Genomic DNA, 16,293 nt, shown 5'->3' with positions numbered 1-16,293 from the left:
GAAATGTGCATTCGGTAAAGCTGAAATACGTTATCTAGGTTACATTATTGATAGCCGGGGATTGCGACCAGATCCAGCGAAAATCGAAGCTGTTTGCGAGCTACCAACTCCAACAGATATTTCAGAAGTACGCTCATTTTTGGGAGCGATCAATTATTACGGAAAGTTTATACCAAACATGAGGATGTTACGATATCCGTTGGACAGATTGCTAACAAGTGAGTCTAAATTTCAATGGACTAGTGAATGTCAGGAATCCTTCGAGAAGTTTAAGGAAATTCTATCCTCAGAGCTACTACTTACTCACTACAATCCGAAGTTGGACATAATAGTTGCGGCAGATGCATCTTCTGTCGGGTTAGGAGCCACTATTAGCCACGAGTTCCCGGATGGAACCAGAAAAGTCATCCAGCATGCTTCAAGAGCTCTAACTAAGGCAGAACAGAACTATAGCCAACCGGACCGTGAAGGCTTGGCGATTATCTTCGCGGTGACCAAGTTTCATAAAATGCTATTTGGCAGGCATTTCAGGCTTCAAACTGACCACGCTCCGCTACTACGTATATTTGGATCGAAGAAGGGCATTCCAGTATACACCGCTAACCGTCTACAGCGATTTGCCCTCACGCTACTGATGTATGATTTTGACATCGAATACATCGCCACGGATAAGTTTGGCAATGCGGATATCCTATCACGGCTTATAAGTAAACACGCAAGGCCAGAGGAAGACTATGTAATAGCAAGTCTTAAAATGGAAGCAGCAGTGAGAACCATAGCGAAAAGCGCAGCAGCTGCTCTACCCCTTACATTCGAGGACGTGGCTCGAAGTACACAGGCAGACTCGCTCCTACGTAAAGTCTGCAATGCTATGAAGAACGGTTGGGAATCATATACGCCCTCCAATCGTGAGCTCAAACCATTCTATGCTCGTCGAGATTCACTGAGCACAGTGGACGGATGCATTTTGTTCGCGGAACGATTGGTCATTCCAGCACAACACCAGTCAAAGTGTCTTGAGCAGCTACATCAAGGACACCCGGGAATAGAACGTATGAAGGCCCTAGCTAGGAGTTATGCGTATTGGCCTTCCATCGATGACGACATCGTGCAGTATGTTGGAGGTTGTACGAACTGTGCAGCAGCAGCAAAGTCACCTAAGCACTCAGCACCCGTGCCATGGCCCAAAGCATCAGGTCCTTGGGAGCGTGTGCATATCGACTTTGCCGGACCCATCGATGGTGATCACTATCTAGTGGTCGAGGACTCATACTCAAAATGGCCGGAGATACTACGGATGCGAACTATCACCACTCTGGTTACTATATCGGCGCTCAGAAGCATATTTGCCAGGCTAGGCAATCCAGTCGTTTTGGTCAGCGACAACGGTACTCAATTCAGCAGTGCCGAATTTGCAGAGTTTTGCGCCGGCCGCGGTATCGAGCATCTAACCATAGCCCCATATCATCCACAATCCAACGGACAAGCGGAGAGGTTTGTGGATACGTTCAAGCGAGCACTGACCAAAATTCGCGAGGGGAGAGGAACCATCGGAGAGGAGCTGGACGTATTTCTACACGTCTGCCGGAGCACCCCTAGCTTAGCAGTTCCAGATCGGAAGTCCCCTGCGGAAATAATGTTTGGTCGAAACATCCGCACGTGTAATGACTTACATCCTCCAGTAAGGTCATCCAACAATTCAGAACTAGAGGAAAGAGTTAGATCCTTCTCTCAAGGAGATACAGTATATGTGAAGGTCTACTCTGGAAATGTTTGGAAGTGGTTCCCTGGCATCATTACCTCGCTAATCGGTAATGTGATGTACATGGTGAAAACAGAAAGGCGATCAGTGAAGGCACATATCAACCAGTTGCGTCATCGTGTACCTGGTGGGCAACCTATGAAGACATCGAGTGCGCCATTGCCTTTGGACATCTTCATCAGTGCCTGGGATCTAACACCAACTACGAGTCCCGTTCCAGCAGCATCATCGCAGTCTACGCAGCCAGATGCGGGGACCGAGTCATCCTATCGGTCGCCCACGGTACCAGAGAAGCAACCCGAACTAGCAGCATCGTCTAAGCCTACAGAATCAGCCGCAGTGGTCAAACCATCCTATCGACCAACCATCGGTGACCTTCCATCGACGGCTACCAACCTACCTCGCCGTTCAACAAGAAGAAGGAAGGCTCCTACGCGTTTCGGGCGGGATACTTAAAAGGGGGAGATGTTATGAAGGGATAATAAGGACCCTGACTCCTGAAGGGTTAAACTACAACCTTGGGAACTTGGCAGACGTCAGAGGCGTTCTGAAACGGGCTCTCTCTCTCTCTGGTGATCTCTGGGTCGGATCGGTTCGGTGTGTGAAAACTAAAAGTATCGGTGTAACACAAGAAATAAACTAAACCCTCCTAATACAAAAGAAACTAAACTAACACTCGCAAGGGTTAATCCAAGCGAGTTCGTTTCCAACATTATAAAACGATCCGGGTTTACGGCGATAACAGCCGCAGAAGTACTGTACATCCTCGAGTGCAAACCAGTATATGTGACATATGAACGAAAACTGAACTGCTATCAAGAGATACCAGTAAAGTATAACGGTACATCCATGTTTATGGCCCCGGTGACTAGAATTCTACAATTAAGAGGCACCGAAATAGATTGCACACCTATCTTACCTCCGAAGTTCACCATCGGCGGTCGTTGGTACACTACCGACCAACAATTACGCGAAACAACCCCACCAAAACAATTAACGACCGACGTAATAACGAGTTGGTCATATAGCCCACTACCAAGCTTAATGGAAAGCGGAATATACGACGAAGATGGTCTGCAAAAAATGAAAAATCTGATCTACGAACAAGGCGATAAGAAAATCGCATCATCCGTCCTACACAAGATCATATCGGGTCGCCATCCTGACCTACAAGGTTTCTCTTTCGACGGCTTAGTTACAGAAAAGATAATCGACAGCGTGTTCAGTAAATATTGGTCCAAACTGATGTCCTGGTCGACATGGCTGGGAAACATAACCTCAACCGCTATTGGACTTGTAGCGACCGGGCTCAACCCTGCCCATGTACGGCTACCTGGGCAGGGCTGAGCGCCGAGAATAGTATGCGTAGTACGGGTGTCGGCACGCGGCCGGCACTCACCTAAAAAACCATTTATAACGGGCGCGGTGAGAGGAACCGGCTCTCTTTCGATCGCGCTACTTGTCAGAGAATACCGAGAATAAACGGTACCAGTTTAACACCGAAAACCGAAGCGTCGGCAGAACAATCTGCCACAGACTTCACCTTATCGGCAAAACTATTAAATTTACCATCGATACTCTGATACATGGCAGAATCCCATATGACATCTACGGATTCGGATGGCAGCTGTTGGCATCGTTCTGGGACTCTCTCACCAACTTCCTTTCGCATCGAAGCCACGTCAAACAGAAAAAGGAATCCAGCAAAAATGACGAGATAATCGAGATTGACACCAACACCCATAAAAGAGACGGTTCATGTATTTACCCGAATCTTACACCCGAAAACTAACCATATCTAGGCTAAACACGTGGCTTAATAACATACATATCGCGTTCTAAACTTAATTTGGTAAAACGAGTCGTTTTACGTGGGGTGGTGTAGCGAACGCGAAGCATGTCGTTCAAACAAAACCTCTCAAATTTAAACAAATCGTTACTCAGGGTAGAATTTAATGGCATAGAGAAACGAAATCTCGAGCAGCTGAGTGCAGCTTGGGATCATAAAAAAACTCATGTCAACAAGTTAGGACATAGCGGGTACAGCAAGGAACCACGACGCTGAGATAGGGTCCGAAACCCAAACAGGACGCGAAGGGACCAAACGATTACCCACGCAGACCACCACCCGCACCAGATGTGTTTACGACTCTAGACGTTATCAGGACTGCGCAGCGAGGATACGGCAAAAGGGAACTGCGGAGGCCTGAAAAGGATAGATGCATGTTCTAGCGAAAGGGAAGATCGTGAACTCGCGACGAAAAGCTGTATATAAACCCGAAAATTTAGAAATACAAGACTCTCATTTCTGATTTCAAAACGGAAAGATCTGCCTGCGGCTCTCCTTGACCATCCGAAACTTGATTTTCAGCTCTCCAGCCGCAATCCTTGCCATCCGGAACAATTCCATCGGAGAGCGATTGGCTCTGGGTTGCCCCTCCTGACAGTTTGAGGAAAGAACTTGACGGTCGCATCGCGAGAGAAGTAAGTTAGAGTCAACGGTGACACGCGGGATCACCCGGTGGCTTACTGACTTCGCGCGGTAAGTCACATCAACGCCGGTGCCGGTAGGTAACTATCTCGCCAGCTCGTTACAGTCCGATAGGGCAAGTTAGGTAAGTCTGGTATTACGAAAAACCTCACCGGAAAGCTGCAGCTTCCGCCCTCGTTAGTTACCGTCGTTGAACCTTCACGGGTGACGGTGAGCGGCCCCGAGACCCCGGCCAGCCGTAATTCTGATGATCGCAGCGATATAGGCAGTCGTGCCGCTGCTGCTTTCGTAATCGCGTCGATTTGGCTGCCTGAGTCCATTATGCACCGCAACCGATACCATTGGCCATCATTACCCAGTATTCGCGCGATGACTGTCGCAAGCAGGGTAGCGACGCTCTGCTGGTTAGGCGCCTCTGGGGCGTACGGTATACTGCTGACACTACCAGAGGAGTGTGCGCAGACGAGTTCTGGCACACATGAGTCTCCAATGCCACTATGCGAGGCTGGTGACGATCGTCCACGAAGAGTACGTGCGTGACGGCGAACCGAAGCACACGAACACGAAGCACTGATGTCGCCACGGAGGGCGGACATCGATCGTCCACGAAGACACGTGTCGCACGAAGCACCATTACCCAGTCACTTCACAGGCGTGACCTTGATGCTTTCTCCGCACAACAGCGTGTGGTGCTTGGCCTGGCAGTGCTTGCAGCGTTTCATCGTTCAGGTTGCCGTCTTTCCCTTCGAGCCCTATGGCCTCCATGGCCTCTACCAGCGCAGCCAGTTGCCGCGCCCCTTCGTTTGCGGCCGACGGTCGGCCAAGCTCGCTGCGACCGGCATCGATGGCAGTACGCGCGTCACTTTTCACGGCGTCCTTCATCGGAGGAATCACGTCAGTCGCGCGCACAATGTTTCACTGCCACAGAACGTCTCGAGATTGCTGTGCGCGGACGCGAGTCACACACACACGAAGCCCGTTATCACACGAGATGCGGGCGCACAAGCTTTTCGAGCGCGTCTTGTGGCGTTGGCACGAAGCAACGCACCTTTTGCAGGGTGCAAGATATCACACACTTTTTCCCTGCGTGAACGTATCACGTCGGGGTCACCAATGGATTTTCACGAAAGTAATTTTATTGAACTAATTGGTCTTGGACAGGACCGTAACCAAGACCGTCGCACGCGAAGTTTTAATAGAAAGTGCACGCGCGTACCGGTACGTGTTCTCGGTACTCACCCGTCGATGAGCGCTGAGCCACCAACGTCAGGTGCTCGGCGCTCACTTGGGCCTACCCGCTCAGCACACGCTTGTGCTGAACCAAGGTATATTATCTACTTTTGCTCGTTTAAGGTGCTTATTCTGTAACTTGCGATTACGATGGCCTCAGGCGTTCGATGATTCATGCGAATTTCGAAACGTTTCGAAAACAATAAACAATTCAAAATGACAGTTTGAAGTAAAAAAACTGTTAATTAACTTGTTTTTTTCGGTATAAAAACGACTTAACCTTTGTAATAATAGTATACGATTAGCAGAAAGAAATTATTGGTGCACAATAAGGACGCTATAACTGTTTTTCAGATGCTCGATGCTCGATGTAAACAGAACGCCAGCTGTCGACCACAAAAATGCACTCGACATGCAGGCGATCGTGAACACCAAATGAATCATCGCCTAGAGGCCATCGTAATCGCAAGTTACAGAATAAGCACCTAGATCGTACATTTTCTAATTTTAGAACAAACGAGCAGCCCCGCTGTGGCTAACAAAGTGTCAGCAGGGGCCGAAAACGCCGGCTATGTCTGATCCTGAAACGAGTGGAAAAGGCTCGGATCCGGCTTCCACCGATAGCCAGTCACTGTCGGTTTACAGTGCACCCAGCGAGCCTGAGGCTCAGCTGAGCTACCTGTCAAACTATCTGTCATGGCCTGTTATTTTGACAGCAAAACGATTCTCGGGCCATTCTCGGGCCATTCTCAGCAAATTTGAGCAAATTCTTGAACCTGAGCACTGTTAGACTATTGTTTATTGTTTATTGTGTTGTTGTTCATCGGCCTCAGATTGGCTACATGAACTCGAATAGCATACAAAAATGTTACAAATAGGTATTACGCGCAAAATAACAATAACGGGGCTCATAACAAAATGGCGAGACAAGAAGCAGTGTCAGCAGAACATAGGGCCATATGGGCCAAGGAGCGACGAAGATCCACAAATAAATAAGTACGATAAAACTAAATAAATAAGTAAGATAAGACTATTGGTTAAAGGACAAAAGGACGGAGACGATCGGAGTGTGATGGACAATCACATCAGCGTTACATGCTCAGTGCATCCAAAGGAGGGTGTTGTCGCGTGTCCGACCAGAGTCCGGCGAAGGTGAAACCTCTTCGCTTGTTCCGAACACGGAGCAGCAAGGAGAAGGAGTGGGTTCTTCTGCCCGAAAAAGGGAACACCACCGCGCTTTGTTCATCATATAAGAACGCTGGCTCGGCAGATCGTCTGCCAATCGCGAGGCGCATCCAAAGGAAGAGTGATAAGGAAGAGTTTGCAAAACGGAGCTACGCAAAATCTATAAGGCATCTTAAAACCACCAATGTAGAACAATCAGAGCACTGAAAAACTGGAAAAACTTTAACTTTCTTCACGGATTTCTTACTTCTCAAAGCGAATACAGCGTCTCCAACGCAACCAAAACATAGGCAACGACTGTCAATTTTTTTCATTCATTTTTCTAATTTTCGCGAGCGATTTTGTTCGGTATGACTTCACCTGTTTCCTATAGACACTTTGGTTGGGTCATAGAATTCTCGTTGTGTGAATATGTCTGATTTTGCGCCAAATAATCGTCATTTGCGGGAAGTGCTACTTTTTTTATTTAATTCGAAAAAAACGGCGGCTGAAGCGCATCGAGAGTTGAAAAAAGTTTACGAGAATGCTGCTCTGAGTGAAACAACATGCCGCGATTGGTTCCGTCGCTTTAAAGATGGTAATTTCGATATTGACGACTGTCCGCGTGAAGGAAGGCCAAAAACATTCGAAGACACTGAATTGGTGAAATTGCTCGATGAGGATCCATGCCAAACACAAGAACAGCTTGCTTCGGTATTAGGAGTTACCCGCCAAGCCATTTCTAAGCGATTGCATGCGTTGGGAATGATTCAAAAGCAAGGAACTTAAAGCAAGTGATTCTACTGCATGACAACGAGCTCTGCCAGAAAGATGGGAAAAAGTTGTAACCAGCGATGGGAAATACTTTGAATGATGTATATGTAAGTGTTTATTGACAGTGAAGTTGCATTTTAATAAAAAAAAAAACAGCGAGAACTTAGTTGCGCGCCTAATACAGAATACATCAACCAATTGAATTAATTCACTGATCAACATTTCCAAACCGGTCTTCATCCCACAGATCCGGACGGACGTACAAAACCGGCTTCGTGTTTGACACATTCTTACAATTACCCACGAACCGGTTCAACAGATGTAGTTGATGCAGTGGACAAAACAGAACGTACGAACGAACGCATCGCGTTCGGCAGATAGCCGTGCCGTTGTCCAGATCCGTGCCGTGCCGGACCTTACAGCGCATGATTCTCCTTATGATTGAGCGTGGAGCGTCAATTGCAAAGTAGACTTATCACCACCACCGTGAGCAGCATATACCGAAGCTGAGTGCAGCGAGTTGGAGCCAGCGATGTGTGAGTAAAGATAAGCTGATAAGATGCTATAGCATTGGTCAATAATGGCTTGTAATCGCCCATTAAATTTATCTCAGAAAGAACCGGGCCGTGGCGCTGGCGCTCTTTCATTACGCTTCATTCGACCGTAACGACCACGACCAGCCAGGCATGTCTCCCAAGGCAAAGCAAAAGAAAGAGGATCCATCAAAGGCGAGCGCCAGTACCGGTGAATCCGCAACGAACCTGCACCAGCACGATGCACAGTACGGTGTGTTGGGAATAGTGTTGCTGCTGTTTTGTGGAACCGTGTCCAGCTATCTGTGCACGCTGCTACCGGATGCACTGACCACCTCGGATCTTAGCAACCATCCGATGGCTTTCATTGCCGAGCGAGCCTGGGAAAGTCTGCAGGTGTTGAACGATTTCGGCCCCAAACCGACCGGGTCCGTCGCCAATGAGCTACGAGCGGCAGAATATCTCCGACGGGAAATCGAGAAGCTTAAGGCAACGAAGCATTCGGTGCAGCAGATCGAAACGAATCATCAAATCGTGTCTGGTGCCTATCCGATAGCGTTTCAAGGTCATCCACTGACAAGTGTCTATCGGAGGGCACAGAACCTCGTCGTCAAGCTGCTCGGTGACGGTGCGAAGGATGGCGATCCGGCATTAATGTTGAATTGTCATTACGACACCGTGGCTAGCAGCCCCGGGGCCAGCGATGATGGAGGAAGCTGTGTCGTGATGCTGGAAATCCTGCGTGTTCTGTCCCGCTCTCCAGAGCGCAACCGTCACTCGATCATCTTTCTGTTTAACGGAGCTGAAGAGACACCGCTGCAGGCAGCGCACGGTTTCATCAGCCAGCACCGGTGGGCCAGGGAAGTGCGCGCCTTTTTGAACCTCGAATCGGCCGGATCCGGTGGCAAGGAGCAACTGTTCCAGAGTGGCCCTCAGCATCCCTGGCTCGTGGCAGCCTATGCCCGTGCCATACGGCATCCTGCTGGACAAACGTTCTCCGAAGAGCTGTTTCACTCCGGACTCATCCCATCGGATACGGACTTTCGCATTTTTCGAGACTTTGGCCACGTCCCGGGGATGGACTTTGCGCACACCATCAACGGGTACCGGTACCATACGCGATTCGACAACATTAACTTCCTTACGCTTCCGGTCCTGCAACGCACCGGGGACAACATTCTTGCCCTAACGCGGGAAATAGCGAACGGCGATGAGCTGGCCATGGTGGCCGATGATTCCCACTTGGCCACTGGATATAGCGTGTACTTTGACTTCTTGGGATTATACTTTTTCCACTACTCTGCCTCGGTCGGCCAGCTGTTGAACTATGCCCTAGCGGTACTCTCGTTAGTGCTACCGTACGCCGAACTTTTGCAACCGGTACGAAGGGTTGGTGGTGCCGGACATATCAACCGTCAGCTGGTGGTTGGCTTTTTAGGAACGATCGTTGGGACAATACTTAGTATCGTGGTAGTGCTGATCATCGCCAACCGGCTCGATGCTATTGGGCGCGCTATGGCCTGGTACTCCACACCCTATCTCATACTGGGAGTGTATGGATGCCCGGTCATGTTGGTACATTGCTTTAGCCAACGGATATGCAACCATCTGCTGCAACACAAAGAGGTAAGGCAGCTAGGCCCTGCAGGCAGTAGTAACTTCTGATTTCTCTATTCACTTCACAGACATCGCTCAACCTGGCTCAAATCGTGCGATCACGGCTACTCGGCGTCAACCTCTTCTGGGCTGTAGTGATCGTCTACCTTACGATAGCCAACATCCGGAGCGCCTACATACCGGCGGTCATTCTGCTCTGCTCTGTGCTTTCCTCGCTTACTATCTCGCTATTTGGCTATCAGCGACGGCCACATCGCTGGCTCGGACTGCACCTAGCATTCCAGTCGGTGGCCATGCTATGGTCAACGAATTTCTATCATTTAATTATGAAACTTTTCATTCCCATCACCGGCCGAATCGGTGGCACGGTTAATCCGGAATACTTGATCGGGTTGCTAGTGGCGATCGGTGGGTTGCTATGCATAAGTTATCTCGTACCGTTAATTGGTTTGCTGAAGCAATCGTCGGAGCTGACGGCCCGATTGACCGTCTTCGCCATGATCGGATTTCTACTCGCATGCTGCACGCAGGTTGGCTTCCCCTATCGAGACGAAACCAACGGAGAACCGTCCGTTCAGCGTCACTATGTTACGGTAAGCACTGGTTCTTAGCACCCTTCTCTTGGTGAAAGAGGCTACTTGATTTTGATTTTTTCACCGATTTTTCAGCACACTCTTCAAGTTACGAATGGAAGCGTAGGCTCTGGCTATCTGTTGCGCGAAATGGATCGCAATGCGGTACGGGTTCTTCGAGGTGTAGCGAAGCCGCTTGAGATAACTCCCATGCGACAGATGGACACCTGCAAAACGATGCCCTTCTGTGGAATACCGTTCTACTCCGTGTGGCACCAGATTCGGTTCGAGTAAGTTTGCTATGGCATATCGGCATATATCGGCATTTGCTATGGCATTCCCCCCAACAGTGCGTGTTTTAAAATTTCGTATCATTCGTTATCTCGCTAGTAACTATTGGCTCGAAGGACCTCCGCCTTCATTGGAACCGGAGCACGTCCCTACATTCGTACTGGAAAAAGTATCCCAGCTTAACGTCACCACTCGTCGATATGCTTTCAACATTGGCCATCATCATCAAACGAGCGTCCAATCGGCCCTGATCATCGTTCCGCAGCCTGGCGTCCGTCTGGTCAAATGGAGTCTCATGGACACGGTTCCCGAGATGATGGAGTTCAATGGGCAACGGGGATACTTCGTTCTTATCACCTACGGCCTGGCGCAGGATTCCGTGTGGAATGTAACGTTCGATTTTGAGTATGATCCTGAGGCTAAGCGACGCAAGGCTGAAGACCCGCTGGTTGCTATCAGTTGGATAAACACGTTCTGGGAGTGCAAAGAACGGCATACGGTGGATTTCCGAGGCCTTCTCGAAAAGTTTCCAGAGTGGGCACACATAATACCTTCTGTAGCCGTTGTGAATATCACTGAATATTAAACGGGGCATTTTTTAATGAAAACGAATATTAGTATCCTGAACGGTGCAAGGTCCTGCAAAAATGGTAAGGAATTCAAATATTCCAAAGAAAACGGTCGAATTACAATACTTTCTTTCTCTGTGCGCGCGCTGTCGTTGCGCTGCAGCCATTGTTGACACTTGCCTCGTTGAGATAAGGATGCCGGCAGCTGCATCCATAAATATAATCTTTCCCGTGTGCGCTGATAAAAAGTACCAACAGAGTGCCGCGATCGTGATCGAGTTGCCTGAAGAAGCGGTCGGTAGTTTAGTGAGATGAAATCGAAACAGAAAACGGCATCTAATCTGCATTGGTGGCCGTGGTACGGCGGATGGGGGATGCTGGTTCTGCTGGCACTGTGCGGCACGGCGAGCTACCTTTCCTTCTTTCATCTACCACCCGCTCTAAACGATGGCGATCTCGGCCGGTTGCCGTACGCCTTTAATGGGGCCCGTGCATGGAACACTCTGGCGGCGCTCGATGCTCTCGGTCCCAAACCCGTGGGTTCTACGGCGAACGAGGTAGGCGCGGTGAAGCTGCTGGAACGGGAGTTCACTCTCATCAATGCAACCAAGCATGCCGTGCAGGAGGTGCTGTATGAAAAGCAGATCACATCCGGTGCGTACGGTATCAACTTCTTCGGTAGCTCGATGACCAGCGTGTATCGGAATGTGCAGAACCTTATCGTTAGGCTGGCTGGCCAGGAAGGGGTCGCTGGGGCGCTGATGCTAAACTGCCACTTTGACTCGGTGGCTAGCAGCCCCGGTGCAAGCGATGATTGTGGCAGCTGTGCGGTGATGCTGGAAATTCTGCGTGTCCTGTCCCGGGGATCGGAGCGACCGCGACATCCGATCGTGTTTCTGTTCAACGGAGCAGAGGAAACACCGTTGCAGGCTTCGCACGGTTTCATTACACAGCATCGGTGGGCAAAAGAGATCCGGGCATTTCTGAACCTCGAATCGGTCGGCTCTGGTGGAAAAGAGTTGCTGTTCCAGAGTGGCCCCCAGCATCCCTGGTTGGTTGAAGCGTATGCTCGTGCTGTCCGCCATCCTTTCGCTCATGCCATCGGCGAGGAAATCTTCCAATCCGGGTTCATACCATCGGATACGGATTTTCGGATATTCCGCGACTTTGGGCACATTCCCGGACTGGACTTTGCCCATATATTCAATGGATATCGGTATCATACGCGCTATGATTCCGTAGAGTATCTGTCGCCAGCCGTTCTGCAAAACACCGGGGACAACGTGCTTTCTCTCGTTCGCTTACTGACCGATGGAGACTATCTGGAACGAAGTACGAAGGAGCGTGCCGTTGGGAAGTCGGTATTTTTCGACTTTTTAGGACTCTTCTTTGTGACCTGGTCGGAAAAGGAAGCAGCCATCATAAACGTGCTAGTGGCGATCCTCGGCTTGATGGTAGGCTACTGGACAACGCTTCGTAACGTCGGAAGCCAGCATTGGCGTGCGGTTGCCAGGGAAAGCCTACTACACGGATTCTGTGCGACACTGGTCGGTGCTGGAGCTGCCGTTGGGGTTAACCTTGCCATTGCATTTCTGTTGGATCGCCTTGTTCAACGATCCATGGCGTGGTTTTCAACGTATACATTGGCCATCGGACTGTACTGCCTACCGGCGATGGCTTTACTCTTCATTGCACACCGGGAGTTTCATCGATTGTTTCAACGAAAAGAGGTAAAAGTACAGCGCGCTGAGGAATAGAAGCGAAGCGAATGTAGGCTAATCTTTTAATTCTTTTCATTGTAGACACCGCTGCCACTGTCGCTGGCTGTTAAAACACGGCTTACCGGTGTTTATCTGTTCTGGAGCGTAATAATGATAGGGGCCACCATCACCGGTTTACGCTCGGCATACGTGATAAGCGTTCTGCTTGCCTGTATGGCGCTTGTTCCCCTGATTAGTGAACCGTATCCATGGCATTTCAGCTCAAAGATGGCTTCCCTTGTGTTGTCGGGTATCTGGCTACACCTGCATACCGTTGCACTTCTTTGGACGACGCAATTCTTCCACATTTTTGCCAACATTTTCATACCCATCGCTGGGCGCTCAGGTGCAAATGATAATCCAGATCTCCTGATTGCCATGGTAACGGCTGCCTGCAGCCTACTGGTATGCAGCTTCATGCTTCCGTTGATTAATTTACTACGCAACCCGTACAAGACTACAATCGGGACGCTTTTGGCCCTGTTTTTGGTATCGTTGCTGCTATCGATTGCGACGCCTCTTGGTTTTCCTTATCGTGAGGCTACCCCACAGCAATCGCCCAAGGTACAACGGATTCTGGCCCAGCATACCTTGCGCCAGTGGTACGATAGCGATGGCTTAGTTCGCGCGGACGATGCAGGATATCTGTTTCGACTCTGGGATCGTCATAATGAGGCTACGATTCGTGAGGTCATCGCATCGAACGCTGGTGGTAACGCTGGATCAATCTACAAACCATCGCAAATGGACGAATGTACCACGGAAGTCTTTTGCGGATTGCCCGCCTCAGCCGTGCGGTTCAGTTCACTCTGGTTTGCTCAACCAAAGTCGAACCATCCCGAAGCGGTTGAGATGGTTAAACTGTCTTTGCAATCACGTAACAAAACGACTGCCAAAGATGGATCAGTCTTGAAAAGCAGATTGGCGTTCAACCTTACCGGCAGTTATCAATCATCTATTCTCCTTCGTCCTCGGCGGAATGTTACGCTAGCCGCATGGAATCTTACTCCGCAATTGCCTCCCCAGCTATCCGTGGGCGATGATCATCGAGCGTACTACGTGCTTATCACTCATGGGCTACCCGGCCAGCCGCTTCAGCTGATCCTAGATCTTGAGCAAAGTGCAACCGATGTGAAGTCCGCCGCACAGGAAACCCCGTTGGTAGACATTAGCGTGACATCAAATTTCTGGGAATATCACGAGCATTTCATGCCTGCCTTTTCAAAATTCATCGAATCGTTTCCACCTTGGGCACACGTTGTACCATCAGTCTCGATTGTTAATCTCTATAGCTTTTAACGGATCGAAGTAAGCCTGCTCATCTGAAAATACGGATCCATCGCTATCAAGAGTTCAGAATAAAACCAACTGTAAATTTCATTTTATCAACTTTGTTTCTATTTTTGCTTCTGTAGTTAATCGTTTATGCTTCGCCATAGTTGCTCTCTGGTTGTAAGTTTTGCCCTTATCACTAAACACCATCAGGTAAGCAATCATACTGACAACATTTCGACAACGAATGCCGAATAATGCAGTCTCTTGTGGGGTACTAACGGTAGCCAATACGTGTTCACACATACATTAAAATTCTCTTATCGATTCCTTCTTCTCTATCAATGGTTTATTACCAATCGATTACGAAATAGTTTGTATATTTATTTATAATATATCCGTAGTAATACAGATGTATATATATAAAGGAAACTCTAGGTCGGTAAAATTGGAATCATGTACAGCTGAGTACAAGCCGTGTGGAGTGTTGTTTGTGGATTACATCTTGACGATTTGAGCTGATGTTTGGGGAGTTTGTGGAGGAAATGAGTGTTGTGTGGTGTGCTTTTTCGTCGCAAAGTCATAGTCGAGTTAGGGTATCGTGTTTTCCATCCTTTCTTCTCGGTTTGTTGAACTCTAATTTGCGGTAAGCTAACGCCAACAATAACTCCATAAATTGTCGATACATCAACTGCTGTTCCAAACACACTTACTGCGCGCTCCAAAATGCTATCTTTCTATGTTGGTTGTAAAATGCAGGGGAATACTATTTTCTCTAAAAGAGAGCTGCTTATGACGGAAAAAAGCGCAGATAATTTCAACATCATGTGCGAGCTGCCACTTGTTAGCTAACTTTTTCCTAAATAGTAGACTCCACAGCGCCTTCCTTCACGAAAATTACTACGAACTCATTCATCTCATTTTTGGCCATTGATTCGCGCCGGCCGCAAACCGGTTCTACATTTTAGCGACTGCTGTTCGCTGAATTCTGTGAAGATTCTATCATTTCATTCCAGAGCATTTAAAAACAGGGAAAAAATACTGATCAAATATATGTTACCGCGAACATTCGCGCTACAAGCTCCCGTTTCTCTATCAATAGTATAAGGATAATACGACTACAAATTGTGGTTCTTCGTGTGGTGTGAAAGTGAAAGCGAAAAAAATAACAATAAATAAAGGCAGAATCGTAATAAGAAACTGAAGAAACTCAAAGGAAGGGACAATCTGCCAGATCGAGGCCATGCAGAAATTCGTTGCAGAAATTTTGATTAACCTTCTCTTATTCTTCTTTGTATTCGTCGTAGGTGGCATTTCCCAAAAGCTCGATTCTTGTCCACCTGTGTCCAGTAACTTTCCGTAAAATAAATCATAAAAAACACAACGTGCGAGACAAGTGCCGTGTTTGTGATCTTTTAAAATATTCTTATATAGTTAATATGTATAGTATTAAAAAAAATCGCCACCTTTCCGAAGGCAGCACCGCCACTACTGCACTACACGACCTTCAACTTCAAGCGTCCTTCGTTTCAGCGGCTTCTTTACTTGGGAGGCGCCACCTTAATGCGTTCCCTGTCTTTTTTCTACGGTTCGTGTAATGATTTAGATTGAGTTGAGGGATGAGACAATAAATTAGCTGCTATTTGACGCACTATTTGCACCTTGTTTAAACGGCATCGGTTGGGCTTTGGAATTCGGAGAGCGCGTGTACGGGGTTTTGTGTTTTCTTCTGAGAGGCGCGACGAACTTTAGCCCGCACTTCTTCCGGTTTTTCCGGTCGCACGAGCGGTTTCTTTTCCGGTGCTTTCATCTTCCATACGACGATCGGTGACTGTAGTGTGAGAAACAACATACAATTTAGCAAGTTCATATAGAAAACAACGCGACAGTGTTACTACAATGAGCTGTACAAACAATAGAGCGATGTTTCAGTACAAATTCAAACATATTTATGCATTGACTGCAGGTTAGTAGAGTTAATCGAACAATTTACAATAGAATTGATGATGATGATTTCTTTTTCGTAATTTCATATCGTTTGTATGTACAAATTATCGAAAAATGCAGTAATCCGAACATAATATAACCTTCCCAGTGCGCGAAATATAAAATGGAAAGCGATTCTACAGCAGCAAAGGTCTGCTGTGCACAAATTAAAATATGCGTTTGTGTGTGTGTTGTGTGAATAAACTGATTATTATGACTAAACCATTTCATGTGAAAATGAATGAAGCAGCTAGTAAAGAAGTAAAAGGCAA

The 16,293-nt window shown here is 48.1% G+C and overlaps 3 protein-coding genes across 6 annotated transcripts in view; 2 read left to right on the top strand and 1 right to left on the bottom strand.

Moving 5' to 3' along the window:
* Positions 1-6,371: 6,371 nt before the first annotated feature.
* Positions 6,372-11,046, top strand: LOC126580066 (endoplasmic reticulum metallopeptidase 1-like). The gene is made up of 6 exons (XM_050243873.1): positions 6,372-7,528; positions 7,669-7,957; positions 8,035-9,580; positions 9,640-10,164; positions 10,240-10,433; positions 10,534-11,046. Exons 3-6 carry the CDS (start codon positions 8,108-8,110, stop codon positions 11,018-11,020), a joined length of 2,679 nt encoding a protein of 892 aa, XP_050099830.1. The 5' UTR covers positions 6,372-7,528; positions 7,669-7,957; positions 8,035-8,107; the 3' UTR covers positions 11,021-11,046.
* A 133-nt stretch (positions 11,047-11,179) lies between these two features.
* Positions 11,180-14,148, top strand: LOC126580082 (endoplasmic reticulum metallopeptidase 1-like). The gene is made up of 2 exons (XM_050243874.1): positions 11,180-12,733; positions 12,806-14,148. Exons 1-2 carry the CDS (start codon positions 11,315-11,317, stop codon positions 14,060-14,062), a joined length of 2,676 nt encoding a protein of 891 aa, XP_050099831.1. The 5' UTR covers positions 11,180-11,314; the 3' UTR covers positions 14,063-14,148.
* Positions 14,139-16,293, bottom strand: part of LOC126580025 (catenin alpha) — a 6,608-nt gene continuing 4,453 nt past the window's right edge. For all 4 annotated transcript variants that reach the window (XM_050243871.1, XM_050243865.1, XM_050243870.1 and 1 more), the window contains one exon: positions 14,139-15,866. In XM_050243871.1, coding sequence (XP_050099828.1) covers positions 15,702-15,866 — 165 coding nt within the window. In that variant the 3' untranslated portion in view covers positions 14,139-15,701. The remainder of the gene's footprint in view (positions 15,867-16,293) is intronic.

This window comes from Anopheles aquasalis, chromosome 2, assembly GCF_943734665.1.
Source record: "Anopheles aquasalis chromosome 2, idAnoAquaMG_Q_19, whole genome shotgun sequence".
In the NCBI taxonomy this organism is placed as follows: Eukaryota; Metazoa; Arthropoda; class Insecta; order Diptera; family Culicidae; genus Anopheles; species Anopheles aquasalis.
The sequence above is the reverse complement of the archived record's forward strand: the minus strand, read 5'-3'. Positions and strand labels throughout refer to the sequence as shown.